Source organism: Pristis pectinata, chromosome 15, assembly GCF_009764475.1.
Source record: "Pristis pectinata isolate sPriPec2 chromosome 15, sPriPec2.1.pri, whole genome shotgun sequence".
Taxonomy (NCBI): Eukaryota; Metazoa; Chordata; class Chondrichthyes; order Rhinopristiformes; family Pristidae; genus Pristis; species Pristis pectinata.
Window position 1 is genome coordinate 10,719,639 of NC_067419.1, and position 23,100 is coordinate 10,742,738.

The 23,100-nt window shown below is 43.1% G+C and overlaps 1 protein-coding gene across 5 annotated transcripts in view; it reads left to right on the forward strand.

The window, feature by feature from the left end:
• Window positions 1–23,100, forward strand: part of LOC127578407 (PDZ domain-containing RING finger protein 4-like) — a 456,056-nt gene that overhangs the window by 414,425 nt on the left and 18,531 nt on the right. For all 5 annotated transcript variants that reach the window (XM_052030403.1, XM_052030404.1, XM_052030405.1 and 2 more), the window contains 2 exons: window positions 9,575–9,828; window positions 15,472–15,574. In XM_052030403.1, coding sequence (XP_051886363.1) covers window positions 9,575–9,828; window positions 15,472–15,574 — 357 coding nt within the window. The remainder of the gene's footprint in view (window positions 1–9,574; window positions 9,829–15,471; window positions 15,575–23,100) is intronic.

Genomic DNA, 23,100 nt, shown 5'->3' on the forward strand with positions numbered 1-23,100 from the left:
GTATTGAAATGGCTTTTAACAGTGTCATAAGTTACATCCAATGCATCAGGTCTCAACCATCCTTTTGCCTCCACAGATGCTGCTTGACCCACTGAGTTCTTCAGCAGTTTACTTTTTGCTCAAGATTCCAGCATCTGCACTCGTTTGCCTTTCCCATTTCAGTTCTTCCCACCCTTATTTCTCTTTGAAAGCACTTCTTCAGGTATACCTCCTTGACTGAGCTTTGAATCATCTGCATAATATCTACTTATGAGGATTGGTGCAAAATTGGTTTGAAAAAACCAATTTGATGTGATTTTGAACGTTGTGCTTGTTGAAGGCACAATATAAACATGAGGTGGTGTGGTTTTAACTATGTGGGTGTGGCATGGTTGGCAGTTCCATCTTTCAGGTCAATACCCTGAGAGATTATTCCAGTGATTGAAGTGAATTTTATAGATCTGGTAAGTGACCAAAGGACAAACAAGGATCTTCCCAGCATCCTGACAATCCTTCCAAGAGGAAATTGACTGGACTTGGGATCTTGTACTCAATTACAGTTAAGTGCCTTCTTTTAATATTTCAGAATGATTTATTGCACTTGGAACATGTTGAGCTGCATAATGCTGTACTAAAGGCAGCACAGTTGCACAGCTGGAGAGCTGCTGCCTCACAGCTCCAGTGAACCCGACTTCAAGTCTGACCTCCATTGCTGTCTATGTGTAGTATGTACCTTCTCCTTGGGACCATTGTGTGTTCTCTCTGGATGCTCCGGTTTCCTCCCACATCTCAAAAGACAAGCAAGTTGGTTGGTTAATTGGCCACTGTAAATTGCCCCTCATATGTAGGTGAGTGTGTAGAATCTTGAAGGGAGTTGATGGGAACTTGAGGAGAAATAAAAATGGGATTAGTGTGGGATTGGTGTAAGTGGGTACGTGATGTTGACGTGCTCTCGTTGGGTTGAGGGTCCTCTTCCGTGCTGTAGTTACTCCAATGACCCTATGATATAGTGCGCATTTTTCTTTGTGCCTGCTTGTACTTGTCCTCAAACAGATACAATGGTCTGAAAATATTCTGCATCTGCGAATCTTTTTACTCTCTGATATCGAGCATGTTCCATCAACACATTAGTGAATATCACCAGAAATATCCAGACTTTACAAAAAGTTGGTTCTTTGCATTAACCAGTTGCCAGATGTCCTGAAAGAGACTGGGCTATACAGAGGAGCAGGCAGTCCTTTGGTATCTATCTTCAAGATGTTTCCCTTCACAGCACGTACAGTGTGTGTTAGCTGCTATATGCCCATTAGAAACCATAGTACCAAAAAATAAATTCTGTTTGATGTGTGCCTGCTCACATACACACAGAGAACAGGATATGCCGGCAGGGTGAGATGAGGAGGCAGAGAAGTGAATTTTATGAGTGTTCTAATGCCTGTGTACTTGTTGTCTGGGGATATTGGGGGCAAGCAAGGCAGAGGTCCTGAGGACAACACTTAAATGAATACGGGAAGCTAGCTCAAATATTTTTTAGAACATACTTAATAGAAGCAGGACCCTTTCACCTGCTCTCCCATTCATTAAATCATGGCTGCTCTTTTGCCTCGGCTCCATTTTCCTGCACTAACTCCAATCCCTTGATTCCTTAATATCTAAATATCCATTGATTTCTGACTTGAATATGTCCATCCACGGTCATCTTAGACAGTGGGCTTTCAAGGTTCATTAACCTTGGTTGAAATTCTCATCTCCAATTCTTCTCATCTCAGATAATAAAAACAGAAGATGCTGAAACACTCAGCAGGTCAATGGAACAAGAAACGGTAGTTAACATTTGTCAGGTCACAGATCTTTTCCACAGATGCTGCCTTGACTTGCTGAGTGTTTTCCAGCAGTTTCCAACTTTGTTACAGCTTTCCAATATTATGCAGGGTTTTTTGATGTTCTTGTCCCAGTCCTCGCATAGCGAACCCCTTATTAGTTACTCACATTCAGAGCTTTATCGTTGCCCATGTTTGTGCACTCGAGATATGACCAGTACTAACAAAGCCACTGTTACCCCCCAGTCTGACTAGACCTTCATTTTGAACTACTTCCATGACAATTGAACAAAAGAAAGATCCTGAGGGACCTTGACCAGGTGGACGTGCAGAAGATGTGGGACTACTGTAGAATAAGGGATGCGCTGGTTCAAAATAAGGGTTCACCCATTTAAGGCAAAGGTGAGATAAATATTTTTTTCCCCTGAGGGTCATGAATCTTTGTAAGTCTCTTCCAGAAAGGTTAAATCAGATTTCTTGATGAACGAGGCGTGAAAGATTATCAGGGATGACGGGAATGCGGTGTTGAGGTTACGAGCTGGATTAACCATGGTCTTATTAAATGGCATGAGCACGCTCAATGGGCTGGGTCGCCTAGTGGCTGCTCCTAGTTTGGTCTGGAGAAATGGTCTATTGGGTAGTCAAGTGTTCTGAAATTAATAAAACTGTGAAGTTTCTACCAAGCTGTTATGAAACAGTGAAACATTCTGCATAGTTTTCTAACATCAGAGAACAGCAGGAAGCCACATAATTACCACAGCTCCTCCCACCTGTGGGGAGGGCAGGTAATTTTTCCCCTCCCCAAAGGTAACACGCGATTGCAACTTGTATTTCCTGAACTGTCAGATGTGAAGTGCCTATGCTGGCCTGGAGATTCTCTCGACTATGAAGCTGGGTGCCCACTGGTAAAGGCAGTGGATACCTACCTCACAGTCCAGATAACCTCTTGTTCCATGGTGGCCCTGGCAGGTGCTCCACCTTCCCCGATGTCAGTGCTGAATTCTGCTGCTCAGTGCTAATTAAGTTCAGAGGGGAATCTGGCAGTACTGTTGAGTCGGCTGGCTCACCGAGGTTGCTGGGTGTCTCGTTCCCCCACTGAAATCTTTATGACAGCAGCTCTGCTCATTTCCTGCTTTTGAGGGTGAGGTGTGAGGTTGCCACTGAGGTATATACTCTACATCCTCGGGCTGCCTCGCTGTCTGACCTGTCACAGCCACAGTTCACTGCCTGTTAGAACGATGCCTTTCCACCAATTGACAGTGACAGCTGAGGAATGTAATCAATTTCTTCTTTCATCTAATCTGGATTCATAATTTGTAGTCATCAGACATTCTAATTAAAAGAATCCTGACTCTATTTTGCAATTGGAGTAACAGTTTCATTAGTGAAGCTTTTAGATACAGCAGCAGTCATCCGCCTCTGACACTCCCACATCCCAGCAATCTGCACAAATTCTAGACTTGTGACCTTAAATCTAACTTTCTTTGCTCAAGTTGGATCCACTTCCTGTGCGGATGTAAATGGACACCCATAGTTCCAGGGTGAGGGAGGGGGGTCATCATTTAAAAGTGAACTACATGGGGACTTCTTCTCACAGAGGATGGTGGAATTCTCTACCCTGGAGGGTTGTAGCTGGATCACTAGAGGCAGATACTGTCTTGCAAGATCGGGGATTGAGGGCGATGGGGAGCTGGTACGGAAGAGGAGACGAGGCCTGGGGCAGATCAGCCATGATCGCATTGAATGATGAGGCAGCCAGGGGGCCAAATGGCCTCATTCTGCTCCAATTTTCTTGTGTTCATATTTGTTGCTGCCACACCCATGATGCTGGATGAAACAAAATGTGATCTTTCCTGTTGGGCTTTGCACAATGCCTTCAGCCATTAGGGCAGCTGTAGGTGTTGAACATCTGATAGCTTGAGGGAAAAGAAACTCGAAATGTGCGTTATCTGTAACCGATTCTTCCCACATTCCCATCAACAGCCATGGAGTTTCTACCACTCACCTACACATCATGGGCCACCTGCACTAACCAGTTTGCCCACGAACCCGCACGTCTTTGGGATGTGGGAAGAAACCAGAGCACCCAGATCAATCACGGGGAGAATGTGCTGACGAGGTTGTCTTCAGCCTGAAACATCAGCTCTGGTTCCCTCTCCACAGATGCAGCCTGACCTGCTGAGTATTTCCAGCACTTTCTGTTTTTATTTTAGATTTTCAGCATCTGCAATTTTATTTTGATGTTCACAGTGAGAATGTGTCAACTCCACTCAGACAGCACTGGAGGTCAGCATTGAACTCGGGTTGCTGATGCTGTGAGGTAGCAGCTCTGCAAGCTGCATCATCATGCTGCCCACCTTTGTACCATCTGTACAATACCACCTCTGTACAATCTAATAAAAGACTGGAAAGGAAAAGAAAGGTATTCCCTGTTTTTGGGATTCGCGGCTGTTTCTGGGACAAATTCCCCTGTGTGAATGGAGGGTTGACTGAAGGTAATATTAATCTGGTAAGAATTCAATCCTTTACACGCTATATAGTGGTTTTAAGGAAATAATATCTGAAGGGAATGCTAATTGTTTTTTGAATATCCCATAACAAACAAAGGGGCAGGCACGGTAGTGTAGCGGTTAGCGTAACGCTGTTACAGCGTCAGCGACCCGGGTTCAATTCCCGCCCGCTGTCTGTAAGGAGTTTGTACGTTCGTCCCATGTCTGTGTGGGTTTCCTCCGGGTGCTCCGGTTTCCTCCCACATTCCAAAGACGTACGGGTCAGGAAGTTGTGGGCATGCTATGTTGGCGCCGGAAGCGTGGCGACACTTGCAGGCTGCCCCCAGAACACTCTACGCAAAAGATGCATTTCACTGTGTGTTTCGATGTACTTGTGACTAATAAAGATACCTTATTATATTATTATATCCAAAAGCAGAATCGTTAAAGTTCCACTGTTTTAGCTGTTAACCGGAGATTGTGACCATTGCACTGGTGACTGAGCTCAAGGAAAACACTGAGAGTCATGGACTTGTACTACATAGAAACAGGCCCTTCAGCCCACCATGTCCATGTTGACCATCATGACTATCTGTAGTAACCCCACTTGCCTGCATTAATTCCATGTTCCTCTGTTCCTCACTCATTCAAGTACCTGCCAAGATGCCTCTTAACTGTTGTTACTGCTCCTGCCTCCTCCACTTCATCAGGATCTGGGGATCTTTGTGGTCAGGGCTCAGCCTTTTCTTGTGCTTGCTACAGCTGACGGGTATCATCAGTTTGTTGGGAGCCCTGCACCCAGTATCTGATGTCATCAAACTGGCTGAGCAGCCAGTCACTTAAAGGAACACACACGTTCAGCAAAACGGGAAGAGATTTTATTTCACTTTTTAACCATTATGCTGAGCACTAAATAAAGAAAGACTGAAATAGGTTGTTAAAGTTGAACAAAATATAATAAATATAAACTTTTCAAAAATCTGTCTTTTAAAATCTGTCACTTTGTATCATAATATGAAAGTTGCAATATCAGACTTTATTAGATGCAGAGAGCTTGATAAACGAGAGCAATGCCTCAATACACCATTAAAATATCTAGTTTTTTATGTAAAGAAGCAAAACATGCTCATCGTATTTTATGATGAGACTGCTTTGTAAATGCATGACGTTTATTGAAAGTCAGCACCTCCTTCCCAGGGCACCAGTGCTCAAAACAAGAGGGCATGGCTTTAAGGTTATGGGTGGGAGGTTCAGGGGAGATGTCAGGGGGAGCTTTTTCACCCAGAGAGTGGTTGGTGCATGGAATGTGCTGCCTGAGGTGGTGGTGGAGGCAGATACATTGGACAGGTTCAAGAGTTTGTTGGATAGGCATATGGAGGAACGTGAGATAGAGGGATATGCGGGAGGAAAGGGTTAGATAGTGTGAGGGTGGTTTGACGGATGGCACAACATGGTGGGCCGAAGGGCCTGTTTTGTGCTGTATGGTTCTATGGGAAATTGAAATGACCTCTCAAGTGCACCATGAAAACAGTGCGGCAAAGGAGTTGGGGTGGAATCTGTAGAGGCTTGTTGGGGTGAGACATATTAGGACGTAGCCTCCGGAGGTGCATTGGGGCAGGGAGTATTGGATTTCTTTTCTGAAACTTTGAGATTTCCGTGTTAACTGTGAATATCCAAGTTTTCATTTTCACAGTCTGAACATTATTTCATTCGTCAATATTTCTACCAAAAAATCCAGTCCTTTCCTCTTTTAAAAGGAGCCTGAATTGTGCAAGATGTTTGAAAATGTATTCACTCATTTTACTTACATCCACTACTTTGGAATATTGGTTGGTGCTCTGCATGTGCACTGTCTCAGTTAAGGGAAAATGGAAATATGAAGGTGAGCCAGGGCAAACCTTGGAGGCTGCAGTTTTCCTTTGGGTGATATATTCAACAGAGTGACACCAAATTGATATAATTAAAGTATTAATCAATGTCTAAGGGTCTTTTTTAAAATTTTATTTACAGCGTGGTAACAGGCCCTTCCGGCGCAACAAGTCTACACCACCCATTTTAAACCCAAATTAACCTACCCGTACGTCTTTGCAATGTGGGAGGAAATGGGAGCACCTGAAGGAAACCCACGCAGACACAGGAGAACGTACAAACTCCTTACAGACAGCGACGGGAATCGAACCCCGATCGCTGGCGCTGTAATAGTGTCGCGCTAACCGCTACGCTACTGTGCCACCTTATTATGCATTATCATGCAATATTTTTGCATGAATCCATCTAATCTGACATTCATGCTCCTGCTCCCAGAGGGAGAAATTCCAGTCTTGGTTGAGTGGTCTGATTGGGAGCGGGATTAGGGAGAAAGCCAGAAGGTGGAGGAATCCTCTCCTGAACTTAGAGCTCCTGTCACACTGTGGAAATCTGGAGGGGTCTCGTGTCTGGGCTTATCTTCACCTAACAATATACATCTGGGAGACTTGGCTGGTGGGATCCGAGCCCTGTCTTTAATTGAAAGTAATGAAGTACTGGTGCAAGGAGAACCAGTGAGAGCATCTAAATGAGCTTTGTGCAGGGTAAACTGGGATTTCTATGCGGTGTTTAGTTATCACAGAAGAAGGACCAGAGGACATGTTTTACTCACTGTAGACACATTGGTGAATCTATTTGTGCAAGTCAGGCATAGAATCAGCAAAAGTAAACCCCAAGGGAAAATAATCAGTTTTACAGTCACATAATCTGTGCTTTGTGCTGTAACTCTCTGCTGGTACAATGTGCTTTTGTGCCTCTTCTGTCTAACTGTCGCGGCTTTGTTCTTTGCATTCATAATAAAACAGTTTTGACAAGCAGTGCGAACCGAGTCGGTAATGCTGATTGAGGTGGAATCGGCCAGCTTGCTGACTACTCCCACCGAACTGCAACTTGTCCACACAGCTTCCAATGATCGGTGTCCTCCCTCAGACTGCATCTTCTCCGGGTGCAATGGTTTGCCTCAGAGAATGGGCAGCAACATTGAATTCAACACTACCGTGAACGTTTCAGCTTGTCACTTCAGCTGGAAATTCACTTCCTAACATCTGGCACGTATTTGCCAAGATATTAAAGCGGGTATTTGTCGGAAGGGGGAGGTTTTGGGAAACAAAAGCTATTACATAGAAGATTCATCAAGGAAAGAAATAATACAGGCTACGTGTGCAAAACTATATGCTTTATTATTCATTGGGTATGCATGGTTTAATTAGTCCATCTGGCACAGCACAATTACACTAATGCCCCTCTATCCATCGAGCAGTGTGGTTATGCTTTCATGTGAGAACCTTCTTGTCGATCAGACTTAAGACCATTCAGTGTGATGGAAGAATAACAAGGTTGGCAGCAGTCATGTGTTAGGGCTTAGCGGCTTCACTTTGGCCCAAGTCTGATTGTATGCTCAAGCTGCGCTTCAGGGACTTGTGCACATATTCCAAGTAACGCCTTAGTGGTGTAATGAGAGAGTGCCGCATATTGGAGGTGCTGCTTTTCAGATGAGACGTTGGACTGAAGCCATGTCTGCCCTCTCTTCGACATTACAAATTCTGTGACCTTACATGAGCTGCAGGGGAAATCCAACTGGTTTTCTAACCAATATTTATACCTTAACCAACACCTAAGAAGATAGCCTATCTGGTTATTATTTCATTGCTGTTTGTGGGACTAATGCATCTTGTGTTTGAGCAGTGACTACATTGAAGGTAGTTATTTTTCTATAATTGTGAGGAAGTGGAAGGTGCAAAAATAATGCAAGTTTATTATTTTCTGTTTGCTGTGTTTCGACCTGTGCAGTAGATCTTCAGCATCAGCCATTTCATTGAACACGTGTCAATGGTTGAATTAATACGCATTGCACTTAAAAGAACAGCATTGTTCTTCAGCAAAAAAAATTCTGGAGGAACTCAGCGGGTCAGGCAGCATCTGTAGAGGGGAAGGGACAGTCGATGTTTGGGGTCGAGATCCTTCAGCTGGGCTGAGTTCCTCCAGCAGTTTGTGTGTTACTTCAGATTCCGGCATGGGCAATATCTTATGTCAGCATTGTTCTTCATGTGCAGTGCTTGGGTGCTTCTGGATCATCTATATCTTTAGATGGCAGACTCCGTCCCTGGCTGATTATTGCGAACAGTCAAGGTCAATGGCTCTGCTGACTTGAGGCCACCCAGTAAAGTGAATATCAGGCCTGGTTCTGATGCCGCCTTCTACCACAATAACGACATATTATTTCTGTGTAGTGCCCTTAAAAGAAGTATATTGTCACAGAGAGTTATTGGCCAAAGTTTGAAAGTGAGACAATTGAAGAAACATCAAGACAGGCAACCAACACCCAGATAGTGGGAGTTTTAGAGGGTAAGAGGGAAGTATAGAGGCAGAGGTTGAACTTGGGCCAAGGTGGCTGGAGGCAAATTTGCTGATGATAAAGGAAGAGCACAGGATCAGAGATGAAAGTCAAAAATAATACTGCAGATGTTAGAAATATGAAATAAAAACAGAAAGTGTTAGAAAAATTCAGCAGGTCAGGCAGCATCTGTGGAAATAGAAACAGAGTTAATGCTTCTGATGGGGACCCTTCATCAGACATGAGAAAGAGAGAAACAAGTTGGTGAAGGTAGGAGAGCGCGATGGGTAATACTGAAGGAATTTCTCTGATAGGATGAAGTCATGTGGCAGGTGGGATCAGATTAAGCTACCGTGGCTGCCTCATCTGTTGCTGATGTGGTTCTGGTCTACTGGGATATGGCAACAGAGCAAATATGCACAGCGAGGGGAAGGAAAAAGGATGGCAGGCAAAGTGGTTCTTGTATAGACAGGAAAAAAGAGCAGATGGTTCTTGTATGGACTGGAAGAAAGAGCAGCAAAAGGACTTAACCTCGTTCCAGCCTGGTTTTACCCAGATCTGTGAAACCAAGTGACAAGTGTCAGACTCACAACTAAACTCCAAGAACCCTGCGTAAATGTCAGGAGGTGTGTTGTGCTGTGAGAATTGGACGTGTTCAATCCACTGACGTAACAACGGTGGCAGGTGAACGCAGTGGGACTGGGTGCAGTTACCTGATCTAATATTTTTCTTTTCCCCTCCCCCCAGCAAGTGGGGGTTAGGGGTAAAACCCTCCCCATTTTCCCCACACAGTTCAGTTTTGTTAACACTGCATGCCGTGCCCTCTTGTTCTGTTCTTTAGGACAATGTGATAGAGCCCACTATGGGGAAGAGGATGCCTGTTTCTGGAAGGGTTGAATGGTGAATTGATTCTCTTTTTATTTCAGGTCAATGGGAAGGACCTGTCGAAAGCCACACACGAAGAGGCAGTAGAAGCTTTTCGCAATGCCAAGGACCCAATTGTTGTGCAAGTTCTGCGGAGAACCCCCGTCACAAAAAGTCATGGCAGCTCCCAGGAGGTCCCACTGGTCGATGCTGGCACACAAACCGAAATTACTTTTGAACACATCATGGCTCTCTCCAAGCTCAGATCATCTTCACCTCCAGTGCCTGACATCTGCCCATATTTGCTGTCAGACAGGTACAAATGTCTCTCATTCTAGTCGGATAACTTAAAACAACTTTAAGGATGAAAATTTGTTGTCTTATTGCTTTCAGGCATTTTCATAGAAAAAGCTGCATTAATGAAGCTATTCAACTGCTGCTGTTTCCCTGATTCCATTTCCTTCCCCATGCCCACAGTTTTTTTTTCAAATACTTTTGTAACATGTATCCAAATGTTAATCCCCATTTCAATAATGCTTGTGGTAAAGCATTCATTGTCTCTCTGTGTGAAAAACGTTACCAGCCAACTCCCCTATGGTAGCTCTGATAATATTCACTCCCTCTTTCCTTGTAAATGCGTTGTTACCAGTAATGAGTATTTAATTATTTACCCTCCTAGGATCCTCCATAATTATGAAAGCTCTTTCACATTCCCCTTAACTTTGTTCCAATAAAAAAAGCCTCAAATTATTATATATTTCTTCACAGTCCGACCCCTTGTTCCTACTCACCCTTGTGGATACGCAGTATTCTTTCAATGGCTCTCATACAACGGTGCCCAGAGACATACATAAAACTGCATCGGAGCCTTATTAACATCCCGTTTCAATTCAACAAAAGAGCTTTAATCTCCATGGCCCTAGGTTTGAAACCAGTTGATTTTATTATGGCCTGTTCTGTTTGCATTTTAACAGGTTCTGTCTGTACTATGAATTCTCTCCCTTGACTCAGTCAGGCTCCATAATTTGGGGGATACTTTCTGTTACAGACTTCTCCCCCAAACTTCTGCCAGTGTCCTTTACCCCGCTGCCTGGCCTCTTCAATCATCACCCTCAGCTCCCCCAAATCCTCCCCACTTTCCCTCTCCCCAATTCCTCCAACTCCTCCCCTTCCTGGCTCCCCTTTCCCCAACTTCTCCCCTTCCTGACTCCCACTTCCACAACTTCTCCCCCCACCACCACAACTCCCCTCCAGCCCTCCCCCTGACTCCACCCTGACTTTAAAACAATATATGTGTCTCAAGTTTAGTTACAATCATGCAGGGTGTTGCTAAGGCCATACCTGGAGTGCTGCAGACTGTTTTGATCCCCTTATCTAAGAAAAGATAGAGTGGCATTGGAGGCAGTCCAAAGGGGATTCACCAGGCTAATTCCTGGGATGAGAGGCTAGACAGTTTTGGTTTGTGTTCTTTGGAGCAGATATGAATGAAAGGTGACCTCATTCAAACATACCAGATTCTATGACACGGTAGATGTTGAGATTTTTTTCACCAGACTCTCAAACGAGGGAACATAGTTTCAAGATTGAGAGCCAGTCATTTAAAACCGAGATATGTAGAAACTTCTTCTCACAGAGGGTGGTGAATCTCTGGAGTTCTTTACCCCACAGAGATGTGGAGGCTGGATCATTAGAAGTATTTAAAGTGGAGGTGGATAAACTTTTGAAAGATTGAGAGCTGTGGAGATCTGGTACAGAAGAAGAGTTGAGGCTTAGGGTAGATGAACCTTGGTCATATCGAATGGTGGGGCAGGTTAGGGGGCCAGGTGGCCTACTCCTGCTCCTATTTTCTTGTGCTCTTGTATACACGGAGAGTTGAAAAATGAAGATTGCAAATTTTGATTCTGTCCTGTCATTAAATAATTACAACAGGCCATGCCAGTTGATGATGACATCACTTGGGGCAATGAAACCTACAGTGGGGTAAATTGCGGCAGGAAGTGACCAATCCAATTTTCCGATGGCAGGAAGTGGGCACAAACACTGAACCATGTGCAAAATATTTTTTAGTGTGTAATCTGCACATAAAAATCAGTTGCTAACATTATTTACCTAACCTATTTTCTCAGCTAATGAGCATGAATGTAAATTCATTACATTTGTGTTGTTAACTTTTCTTTAAATAAGAAAGTCGCCACCCTTCACTATCCCTTTGATTTTCACTCTTAAATATTTAATACCCAAAGATATTTAGTTCCCAGTTCGAGTGAAATTTCTGTCAAAAGGCCACAGTGACACCCTTCAGTTCTGCATGGACCCTAGTGCCCGTGTGTTTGCCTTGCACCCTAACCTCTCCCATTCCCTGAGCCTTTGTGGCTCTCCAGGCTGCGAGCTGCCTTGGCATGCTATTCACCCTTCAAATGTGGGGGTGCTACACTCTTGTCCTCTCAAGACGTTGGCTTTGGAGGACTTACCATGGTCCACCAGAGGCTTCATCCCAAGCTCCCAGTACCTGCCTTTTCTGGCATGATTTCATTATGGAGCAAATGATTTTTTTTCCCCTCTCCCACTGCTTATAATCCACAGTCCACCTCCCTCCAGCCCCCTCCCTTTTCCCTTGTGCAACCATAACGACTGATTCATTGGGTCCTCAGCAGTTCCCTGAAAATGAATCCTTAAATTGTAGATGTCTTGAGCCTCGTATGGACAGCCCCCACCCACTTACTACGGGCACAGAGCCCAGGAGTGTCTTCAACATACCAGTGCTGCACAGTCATTGGACCAAGGTAAAATACTCAGGGGGGGTGGAAATAAAGTGCTATGAGTCAGAGCTATACAGCACAGAAGCAGGCCCTTTGGCCCAATTCGTCCATGCCGACCAAATTGCCTTACTGAGCCAGTCCCTGTTATGAAGAGAAATTAACAGTAGCATTGGATCAGAAAATGCTCACCCTGTTCCCACACAAATAGAAACTAAGCCTGAAGGTTGGGACAATTTCAGAATTCAGCAAAGGAAGACAGGCATCAAAGAAAGGAAAGGGATAGGAAGAATTATTACCCACAGATTATTAATGGTCTTATGGGGTTTCAAATGAAGAATTGTAAAAGAACACAGAACAGTACAGCACAGGAACAGGCCCTTCGGCCCACCATGTCTGTACCAACCATGATGCCAATCTAATCCCATCTGCCTGCACATGGTCTATATTACTCTATTCCCTGCCTGTTCATGTGTGTGTCTGAATGCCTCTTAAACATTGCTATCATATCTGCTTCCACCACTACATCTGTGCCAACCGTCAAGCATCCATCAACACTCATCCAATTTTTTATTCTCTTCAACTTCCCTCTCTTATTCTCCTGCCACCCACCTGCACTTGGGGCAATGTACAGTCACCAGTTAACCTACCAACCAGCCAATGTCGTATGTGCCAATACAGTGTGTGAGCTGACCACAGAAGAGCATTTACATTTCCTGCTGCAAGCCCTGGTGTGAATGTGTTGGTGCAGGCGAGACTTGCTGTGCTCATGAATGAGGAATCCTGCTGATGTTCACTCAAGTGACATGCTGCCAACTGCTGCTCCAATTAATTGCATTTTATGAAAAGGCACTGGCCGCAATATATTTAGGCAAGAGACACCAATGGGCAACTCATAGGTTTAGAGCTCGTAACTTTTTTTTTGCAAGTTTCCTGCCCAACAGGCAGCCTGGTTGGAGGATCAGGTGGGAAAGCCTACAACTGAAGGGCCTCTCCACACAAGGCTCTGGGGAGGGAGGCGGCAGGAGACGGGAGTCAGAAGTGGCCCGGTGGCAGGTTGTGGGGAAAACAGGATAGGAATTGTGGGGCGTGTTTGCGGCTGGGTGTGGTGGGGGTGAGGGGTGTGGGGGGGTAAAGAGAGTGGGCGGTATGTCGAAGGTAGCGTATGGGTGCTCAACCCACAATCATTGCTGTAACGTTGCCCACATTACTTTTACTGACTGGCATTCTGCCCTGCCCACCCCCAAGCCAAACAACATTAGCTAAAAATGAATGGTGTGGGAATGAAAGTCTGCAGTCTGCTCAAAAGCTGTTACCGTCAAAGCCTTCTCCTGAGACTGGGTTGGAATGTCCACAGTCCGTTAAAGCAAATTGGATAACTTGGAGTCAGGTTAGAAATTCCAATAATTTGGTCTCTCATTTCACCCAAATTCACTCAGGGTTAAAATCATACCTGGTAATTCTGTTTCTCTCTCCTAACCTGCATTGGTTTAGATCATTTTCTGTTTTTCAGAACTGATGAATGGTCCTTGACCTGAAATATTCACTCTTTTTCTTTCAACAGCCAACTCCCGTTAACGTACAACTCCAGAAGCAAAAATGTTGAGGATGAGTCCACTAGCCTTTCACTACAGCATTAGTGGAGAGAAATACCCACTCCAAGAATCCCAAGATGTGGAGATTCTAACAGCTCATGCATGTGGACACAACATTTTACAATAAACTGAGAGCAGGGAACTTTGCAGATGAAACTGGAGATTCTGGGACTATTATATGTGTATCAGAGCACCATTTTTGTCTTTTTTTGACTTCTCCATCCACCTTTTTTTTCAAAGAAAGTACGTGGGTTGAACCACTGTTGAATGCTGAGCTGCATATCTGGGTGGCTTAGCCATCCATGCACTTAAAACTGTTTTGAAAGGTGCTGTTGTAAATTAATTTATTAAAAGTCAAAATATGCAAAAGTAAAATCAATTTTTAAATCCTGCAAAGAAGAATAATGTATTAATTTAAATGCAATCTTATTTTTGAAAGATTCTGTCTTACTTGAGTGAATTTTGTGTATAAATCCAAATTTTAAACAGTGACACTGACGGATGGCTTTATAAAGAAAAATGTGCTTGCATTTTCTGTATTGGATTGATCAGAAGCCTGGTTGATTTCATCAACTTTTTCTCCAGCTAAGATAGTTTATTGTAAAATGTTGTGTCCACATGCATGAGCTGTTAGAATCTCCACATCTTGGGATTCTTGGAGTGGGTATTTCTCTCCACTAATGCTGTAGCGAAAGGCTAGTGGACTCATCCTCAACATTTTTGCTTCTGGAGTTGTACGTTAATGGGAGTTGAGCTTTGGCAGATACTTCACTGCAGGATTGAAAGTGCCATCTTTTGGACAATGCATGAAGACTCTCTTGTTACTTGAAAAAAACAGGAAGGTTTTCCCACTTTCCTGCTAAATTTTAGCCCTCAACCAATCTAAATAATCCATTATCTGGTCTGCTATCTGAGGGTGTTGCCATGGGCAAATTGCCAGTCATGTATTTTTTCATTACAGCAGGTCTCTAGTTCACAAGTACTGCACTGGCTGTCAGACATTTTGTGACTATAAAGGTGCACTATAACTGCAAGTTCTTCCTTTCTCTTTTTTGTAAAATTTTACTTACAGTGTGGTAACAGGCCCTTCCGACCCAACGAGTCCGCGCCGCCCATTTTAAACCCAAATTAACCTTCCCGTATGTCTCTGGAATGCGGGAGGAAACCGGAGCACCCGGAGGCAACCCACGCAGACACGGGAGAACATACAAACTCCTTACAGCCGGCGACAGGAATCGAACCCCAATCGCTGGCGCTGTAATAGGAGGACTGTGGGCTATTCGTTTTCAAACTCTGTGACTTGATGTTGCTAGGTTTGATGCAACCTGCACTTCATTTTGTTGGTGACTCCTTGTCTATTGTCAATTGAATATGAAAGGCAAAAGTGGAGAAAGTTAGACTAATTGAATAGCTTTCAAAGAGCAAGGGAAGCACTGTTCTGAATGGCTTTTTTTTCATTAACTGTACAATTCTGTGCTTTATTTTGAAATTCATTTTATTTGGGAACATGAAATTTGTCAGAACAACCAGGAATGTGGGAAGATGAATTCAAATCTTGTTCTGTTGTGAGTTCTCACTCTAGCTCTCCTTGTATCGTCCCTCACACAGCTGTCACTCCCTGCACCCTATGGCCCATGACTACTATGAAGCTGGTGATTACCTTCCCAACTTGACACATGACGGCGACCGAGCTGATGAAATGGAATACGAGGTAACGCAGTAATCAGTTGGTGAGATAAAAGCTGACAAGATTTGTGTCTCAAAGTACTTTTTAACTCCCTTTAATGATGCTCTAACACCCTTTGTGGGACTCCTTACTGACTAAGCCAAATTGATTGCACTTTAAAAATTATCAATTGTTACAAAATAAGCCAGATTCTATGTTTTTTTAACCAATTGGACTAGTTTCTAAACAAAATGAACCAAATTTTAAAAAAGGAACAAGCAAAAGCAACTAATGGGCATGTTTTCATATTTTCCAAAATTCACCACTTTTAATGTGGAGATGATTCCAATTGCAATGCGGATCTGCCAGAGCCTTTTTGGCTAATATGCCTGTAACCAGTGTTTGCCAGGTAACATTTTAATGCGCCCTTTACAAAATTTTGCAGTCTGAAGCAATTTATCAGATCGTAAAGTAGATGTTAACATGACAAAGCAATATGGTGCTAGTTTTGATATTAGTTGCTAATAATGGAAAGGCTGTGTATTGTAGGAGGTCTGAATAGCAGTTGAGCTTCTGTTCAATAGCCTGTAATCTCTGCTAATCGCACCATCACAGTCATTAATTTAACATCAGCTGTGGTTTTACTGCCTGAGGCTAAACCTCCTGACTGGAATAAAGAGTGTTTGACATAAAATTTAAATAGAAAAGTGCCCTTTTCAGGCAGAACCCTCTTCAAATAACAGGGTGAATAAAACATTACACAGAAGTTCATTCCACAACAGAAAGACCTAAAACTGACAAAAAAAAGGAAAATGATTATATTCTTATGAGTGATGGCAAGAGGCAAGATTCTTTTTATCATTTTGCATGGTGACAACTTTGAAATTGTACTTCTTTTTAATAAAGGAAGACATTTGTCAGAACGGGCCATGAATACCTCCAGTCATTTGACAGTTTCCTTAATGCTGGTAGTTTTACATTCAGAGCCACAAAGGGAAGAAAATAAATGCATTGGCCTATAGGAGTGTTACAAAAATAATGGACGATTGTCAATGAGCAAATTTGTTTGCAAAATTTCTCACTACAAAAGTTGCATTATTTGCCAATTGTTAATTAATAACCTCAAAAAGATGTTGAGTATGCAAAACAAAAACCAATATTCCCCACAGGCAGATAGGTGAGCAAGATGGATGGCTGTGGAGGTTTGGAAAATGGAATGGCTTACCATGGTACCTCGGTGTGTTTAGTGAGAGTGCAGTCACAGATGACTGCTTAAGGAATGTAATATCTGCCGTGGACATTTTGCAGGAACGATGACAGAGTGCAGTGCTATAAATTGAAAAGGCCGCATTTTTTTCTTCATTGTCTGACCCACCTGGCCACATATATTTAAGACAGGTGACCGAGTGAAGAGAGAATGAGCAGTTATCACATCTGCACCGTTCCATTCGAGAGGACTCTTCTTTTAAGCCAGGGACTATTCATATTGAATGATGGCTCTTGGCTTTTCTCAGTGTGTTGTCAAGGTCAGCGCATTTTGCCTTGGGTATGGTGGGTTAGTGGGACGGGTGGGGGCACAGTGATTGAACTGTCAGTATACTTAGTGCAGAAATATACAGCATCTAACTTAATTTCCCTATCCTAACTGTTGTAAGCTCGGTGCTTCAGGTATCGATTATTTTCTAACCCTAAACCCTGTCCAGTGATTTTCTTTTATCTCCTGAAGGAGCTGTCTGCTTTGCTGTTGTTTTTATTGGAGTAGAGCTGCTGCCTCACAGCTCCAGTGACCTGGGTTCAATCCTGATCTCTGGCACTTTCTGTGTGGAGTTTGCACGTTTTCCCTGTGATTGCCTGGGTTTGCTCTGCATGTTCCGGTTTCCTCCCACATCCCAGAGACGTGCGGTTTGGTAGGTTAACTGGCTTGTTGTAAATCTCCCCAAGCGTGTGGTGAATGGTAGAATCTAGGGGTTGTTGATCGGAATGTGGGATGAGTAAAATGGGATTAATTAGTATTAGTGTAAACAGGGGCTTGACAGTCAGCATGCTCCAAGTGGGCCAAAAGGCCTGTTTCCAGTGCTGTTTGACTCTGATTTCAACATTCTTGAGGTCTAGTGATGAAAAGATTGAGCTTTGTTGGTTTATTTTGTTGGGGACATGGCCGGTGTCGATGAAGAAAAAGAGGATTCAATCTCCTTAAAAAAAGAGATTTGTTTCTGTGGTCTGTAGGACATGAGCAGCTGCAATGAGCCCTTTGGAAGAGAAATGACTACGTTCCCAGCCCAGCGGTTCATTCACTTCCTCCTCTGACTTGCCAAGACTGAGTGGCTCCCCTGAGCAGACTCGCACCGTTTTTGTTCTTCATGTTTTTCAGCAGATGTGTCTGCATTCACTGTCAAAAAAGAAAGGAGCAGATCCACCTTTAAAATCAGAGGCTGATTTTATGCAGAATATCAAGATCACTCAAATTTCACAAATATTCATTTTAGTGTGCAAGTTTAATAGCAATCTAGGCACTGATGTAACAATTAAGAGGAATGCATTTGTAATCTGTGGCTGAACATTAATTTAGCACTTTATTTGCCTCAATATGAAGCATTTCCTATGTTGTAGAACTAAATGAAATCTCTTCACTTGCTTTTAAATTAATACTAGTTCCAGACAAAGATTGGCCTCTCTGTACTCAGTCTCCTAACTGAATCTTCCCAGTGAACAGTCAAGTCATATGGAGCAGCAGGGAGTAATGTTCATGATTTAGCTGACTTCTGACGTGGGTGTGTGAGGAATAAAATAAAATGGCTTTGAGTTACGGGTTGAAAATTGCTCACTGCTCTCAGGCCAAGATGGGGTTGAGTGATCTGATCTGATGGTCACTGTTATGGCTGCCACATGACGAATGGTCTCTTGAATACGTTGGCTTATTCTTAGCATATCCAAATGAGACCAACGTCTTGAAGGAGGAAGAGAGAATCACTAAAAGTCCAGTCTCCATGAAAATCAGACCTGTTAAACTATTTTTCTTCATGGAAAGATTATATTTGCAACTGTCCTTAACTGTTCAGTAACATTGTGATCCTTTCCCTTCCTGGTGGTTGGGCCAGCTCTGTATAAACAGGTAATAGAATTAGTTTTCCTCACCTGCATCCTTAAAAGAGAGATTTGTCAAGTAAAGTGTGAGGAAAATGCGCAAACAAATAGGAACCAGTCCTTTCATATGGAAGAGTTCAGAGGAGTGTGCTTTGTGAGCTGTCGTTCTAAGACTTTGAACGTCGAGGGCAAAATTAAATTTAATGCACATCAGAACAGTGCACACATCTCAAAGTAGACTTGGCAAAATATAAATAGACTCTTTGAAGAGGGCTTCAGAACTTCCATGTTTTTCAGTTTCTGCTTTGAAGAGACACTTTATGAGGAAAGGATATTACTTGACAAATTTTGTCTTCTCACGATTTTTGGTTTCAGTCAATTAAAACTTAAGCACCAGAAGTGTATTCGGTAGAAAGTTTTAAGAAACGTAAAACTCTGGAACAATGATCAATAATTTAGAGGGAGTTCGGAATGAGAGGCAGTTCAGAAGCAAAAGGGAGGGAAGAGTTGCCTAACGGACAAGCTGTGCCTATCACCCTGTAGTGAGAGCAAGTATTGGCAAAGCTTCTGTAATCAAGGCTTTTATTTAGCGAATGAATGTCCTTTTTCATCAGTGCCAAGAAATCTGATTTATTTTCTGAAATTAGAAATAAAACTGCTATTATTGTTTATTGGTCTAATTTATTCTTCCAACCTTTGTGCTTGTTCACACAAGAGTTAAGCAAGCTTCCTAATGAATAGGCTCAGCTTGTTATCAGCATACCCTGGTGCTACGTGAAGATTAGAGGAATCAGATGAATTAATTGCCAATGATCTGCTTTGCACAAATAAAAGGAGGGAATTAAAAAAAATGTTAATTTGCCAGCTCCATACATCAGAGCCAAAAATGCAGCCTTCTCTGGTTAATTGTGCAAAGCAGCTGGAAAAAGCAATGCATTGTGTTGTTGGAATGTTTATGCTCTGTAAATTATGCCTGTGTTTACAATCGCTCTCCGCAAAATGCTGACATTCAATGCACCTGTGACAGTTGTCATCCATAGCTGTCACTGGTAATGAATTTCCCAATTTACTTAGCTGCTTCTCACCCCCCCAGTCATATGTGTGTCACCAGCTGGGGGGAGAGAAAGAGGTGAGTGACGGACAGGAAGCACAAACAAATATGTCAGAGTTCTCCAAATGTATTTCTTTTCAGAACCTGTTTAGAGAAGATTTAAGAGTCAGAAATGCCTGGCATGTTTCGGCCCTGCACAGGGAAATGAAAATAAAGTGAGACTGTTGGATGGGACCAGCAGATTTCTTTGTGTTTCATTTTGTGTCTCCTACCGAAAACAGGGAAACTCTTCAAATGTCTGTGTACACAACGGCATTCCATTACTCTTCTGCCTGACTTTGGCTGTTTCAGAGGTCTTCCAGCAGATTTAATCTTTCACTTTCACTTCATTTTTTTTACCATGGTCTCTTTTTTCTCTTCCCCTTTTTTTAATCACATTTCTCCTTTCATCTTTTTCTCCCTTTCACGCTCATCTTTTTTTTCTCTTTCCCCTTCCATTCCACGTCCATTTTTCCTTCTGTTTCTCCTTTTCTGTAGCCTTTTTTTCACTCTTCCTTTTCCATTTCTTCTTCTCTCGCACCCCCTTTGCTGATTTTACCCTCCCTTTCTACTTCCATCCCTCCTCCTCCCTGTGTCTCGGTTCCTTTTCTCCCCAGCCTCCATTCTTTGTCCGTTTCTCTTTCGTTCGCTTCTCTCTGCTCTGCGCTAATTGCTGGGGATGATGTCCCCTGCCTGACATGTAATGACTTTGTAAGCCGATTTTATAAAGAGGAGCGTTCCCCTTTATATTGTCAGTTCTTGGCTCGAGCTGTTCAGCAGCAATGTGCAATTTTGCACTTTGTTTGCCATTTTGCACGTCAACACAATCTTCAACATGTCAAATTAAATGAACACTTCTGCTCATAGCTGATTTATATTCAAATTTGTTTTGTCACTCTATAGACTGATTCTGGATTGTAATGGCTTAGTGATTTCCAGATAAGCTCTCTGTCATATCGCAGCCTGCATAATTGGAAGAGAAAGGCCAGCTTTAATTATGATCCTGGATGCATCCATCATTGTTTGAAGCACAAAATCCCTGTGATGGGGGGCAGCTCATGTGAGTGACTGACTGACAGAAAGCCCTGTCCAGGATTCCCATCTCTTTAATGTTCCAGTGGGAAGGGTTGAAGCCACAATTCAGATGCAACTTGTTGCACTGTCCTTTCCCCTGAGATAAGCTGCTTCTGACTAGATTTTCAGTCAGGTTTTTTTGCTAATTGAGTTTGAAAATTAGTCGAAATGTCCACCAACAACACATCAACACATTGGAAAAAAAAGCAGCAAGTTGCGAGGTCCAAAAAGTGATGTTGGTGCCATTGGAAAACAGTTTGCAGATTTTTTTTAAATCTTCACAGTTTCTGTTCTAACTTATCTTGATGAATTATGGTACAATTCTGGTAAATTGGTTTATTATTGTCACATTTACTGAGGTACAGTGAAAACTTTGTTTTGTATGTCATCCATACAGCTCATTTCATCTCATCAGTACATTGAGGTTGTACAAGAGAAAACAATAACAGAATGAAGTGTTACAGGTATAGAGGAAGTACAGTGCAGGCAGACAATAAGGTGCAAGGCCATAATGGGGTAGACTGAGGAGTTCAAGAGTCTATCGTATCGTATTAGGGGACCATTCAATAGTGTTATAACAGTGGGATGGAAACTGTCCTTGAGCCTGGTGGTGCGTGCTTTCAGGCTTTTGTATCTTCCACCCAATGGGATGGGGGAGAAGCGAGAATGTCCGGGGTGAGTGGAGTCTTTGATTATGTTGGCAGCTTTACCGAGGCAGTGAGACAGAGTCCGTGGAGGGGAGGCTGGTTTCCATGATGTGCTGAGCTGTGTCCACAACTCTCTGCAGTTTCTTGCGGGATTCAATGCTTCCCTCCTACATAACCCAAAATGACTCTGTTATTTTCTTACATTGCAACAATGCTTACTTGGCTAAATGATTTCTCTATACCACACAAAGCAAAGCCATCACATCCTCCCAGAACATTTACACCCAGGCACATGTGTAGTCCCATGCATATGTCTATCTCATACACACACATGCATGCACACGTCCACGCACAGATTTGGCATGCATGAGCCTGCATCTAATTTTCCTCTCAACTTAGCTGATTCAGGGCCTGAAGAAACAATTGAAGTCACAGTATTTGTTGTACAACCCTTCATAACACATAACTGTATGAAAGATTGTGACGGGACACCGGCCTCAAGATGTTGGAATTCTGAAATAAAACCGGAAAATGCTGGAAACACTCAGCAGGTCAGGCAGCATCTGCGGAGAGAGAAACAGAGTTAACGTTGTAGGTTTGAGACCTTCCTTCAGAACTGGGAAAGAGAGGAAATGAGGTAGTTTTCAGTAGCAGAGAAGATGTGGAAGGAATGGCTAGAGCAATGGGACTAAAATAGGCGAGACCAAAATAGGTTAATGTGGCAGTTAGAAGTGCAGCCTGCCTCTTTGTGTTATGTGTTACCAAAAGCAGGAATCTAAGGCATGCTGAGCAGACAAATAGAGGAAAAACTGAGCCAAAATCACAGATGGGTGACTGGCAGATATATTTCAAAATGTGGCTTTCATGAACAAAGTTTCTTGTATTAGATCCACGCCTGTATCAGGAGGGGTAAAACTTAGGGTTCCTTCGCTGAAGGTGATCCTGGACCCTTTTGCGGGGAGACTTTGTGGACAGCAGGATCCAATTTGGCAGTGAGGCTCCTTTGGCTAGAAGCCGACCAAAATGAAGCACACACAGACCATGACAGTGGCGAGCAAAAGACAGGTAAATGGAGCCGAGATGCAGATTTGACATGCTGCCCTAATCCAACCTTAGAACGGGCTTCAGGGCCTGAGTGGTCCAGTCCAGTTCTTACTTTCTTTGAGACTTTGGCATTACCAAATTTTGTCAACTTATCACCGTTTATCTAACCGGTCGCAAGGTGTTACTGCAGACCAAGATAGCCATCTGAAGAGCAATTCAAGCCAATTTAATTAAACTTCTTTAATTGAATGCAAGTTCCAATATGGTGCAGTATATATTCTGTTTCCCTATTCATATTTAGTGTTATGGAACAGAGGGACCTAGGAGTACAAGTGCATATTTCGCTGAAAGCGGTGTCACAGGTAGATATGGTGGTGAAGACGCTGGCCTTCATCAGTCAGGGCATTGTATAGGAGTTGGGAAGTTACGTTGCAGTTGTATAAGACATTGGTGAGGCCGCACTTGGAGTATTGTGGACAGTTTTGGTCACCCTGTCAGAGAAAGTGTGCAAAAAAGATTTACCAGGATGTTGCCTGGACTTGGGGGGCCTGAGTTACAAGGAGAGGTTGCATATACGTTATTCCCTGGAGTGTAGACGATTGAGGGGGTCACCTGACAGAGGTATATAAGAT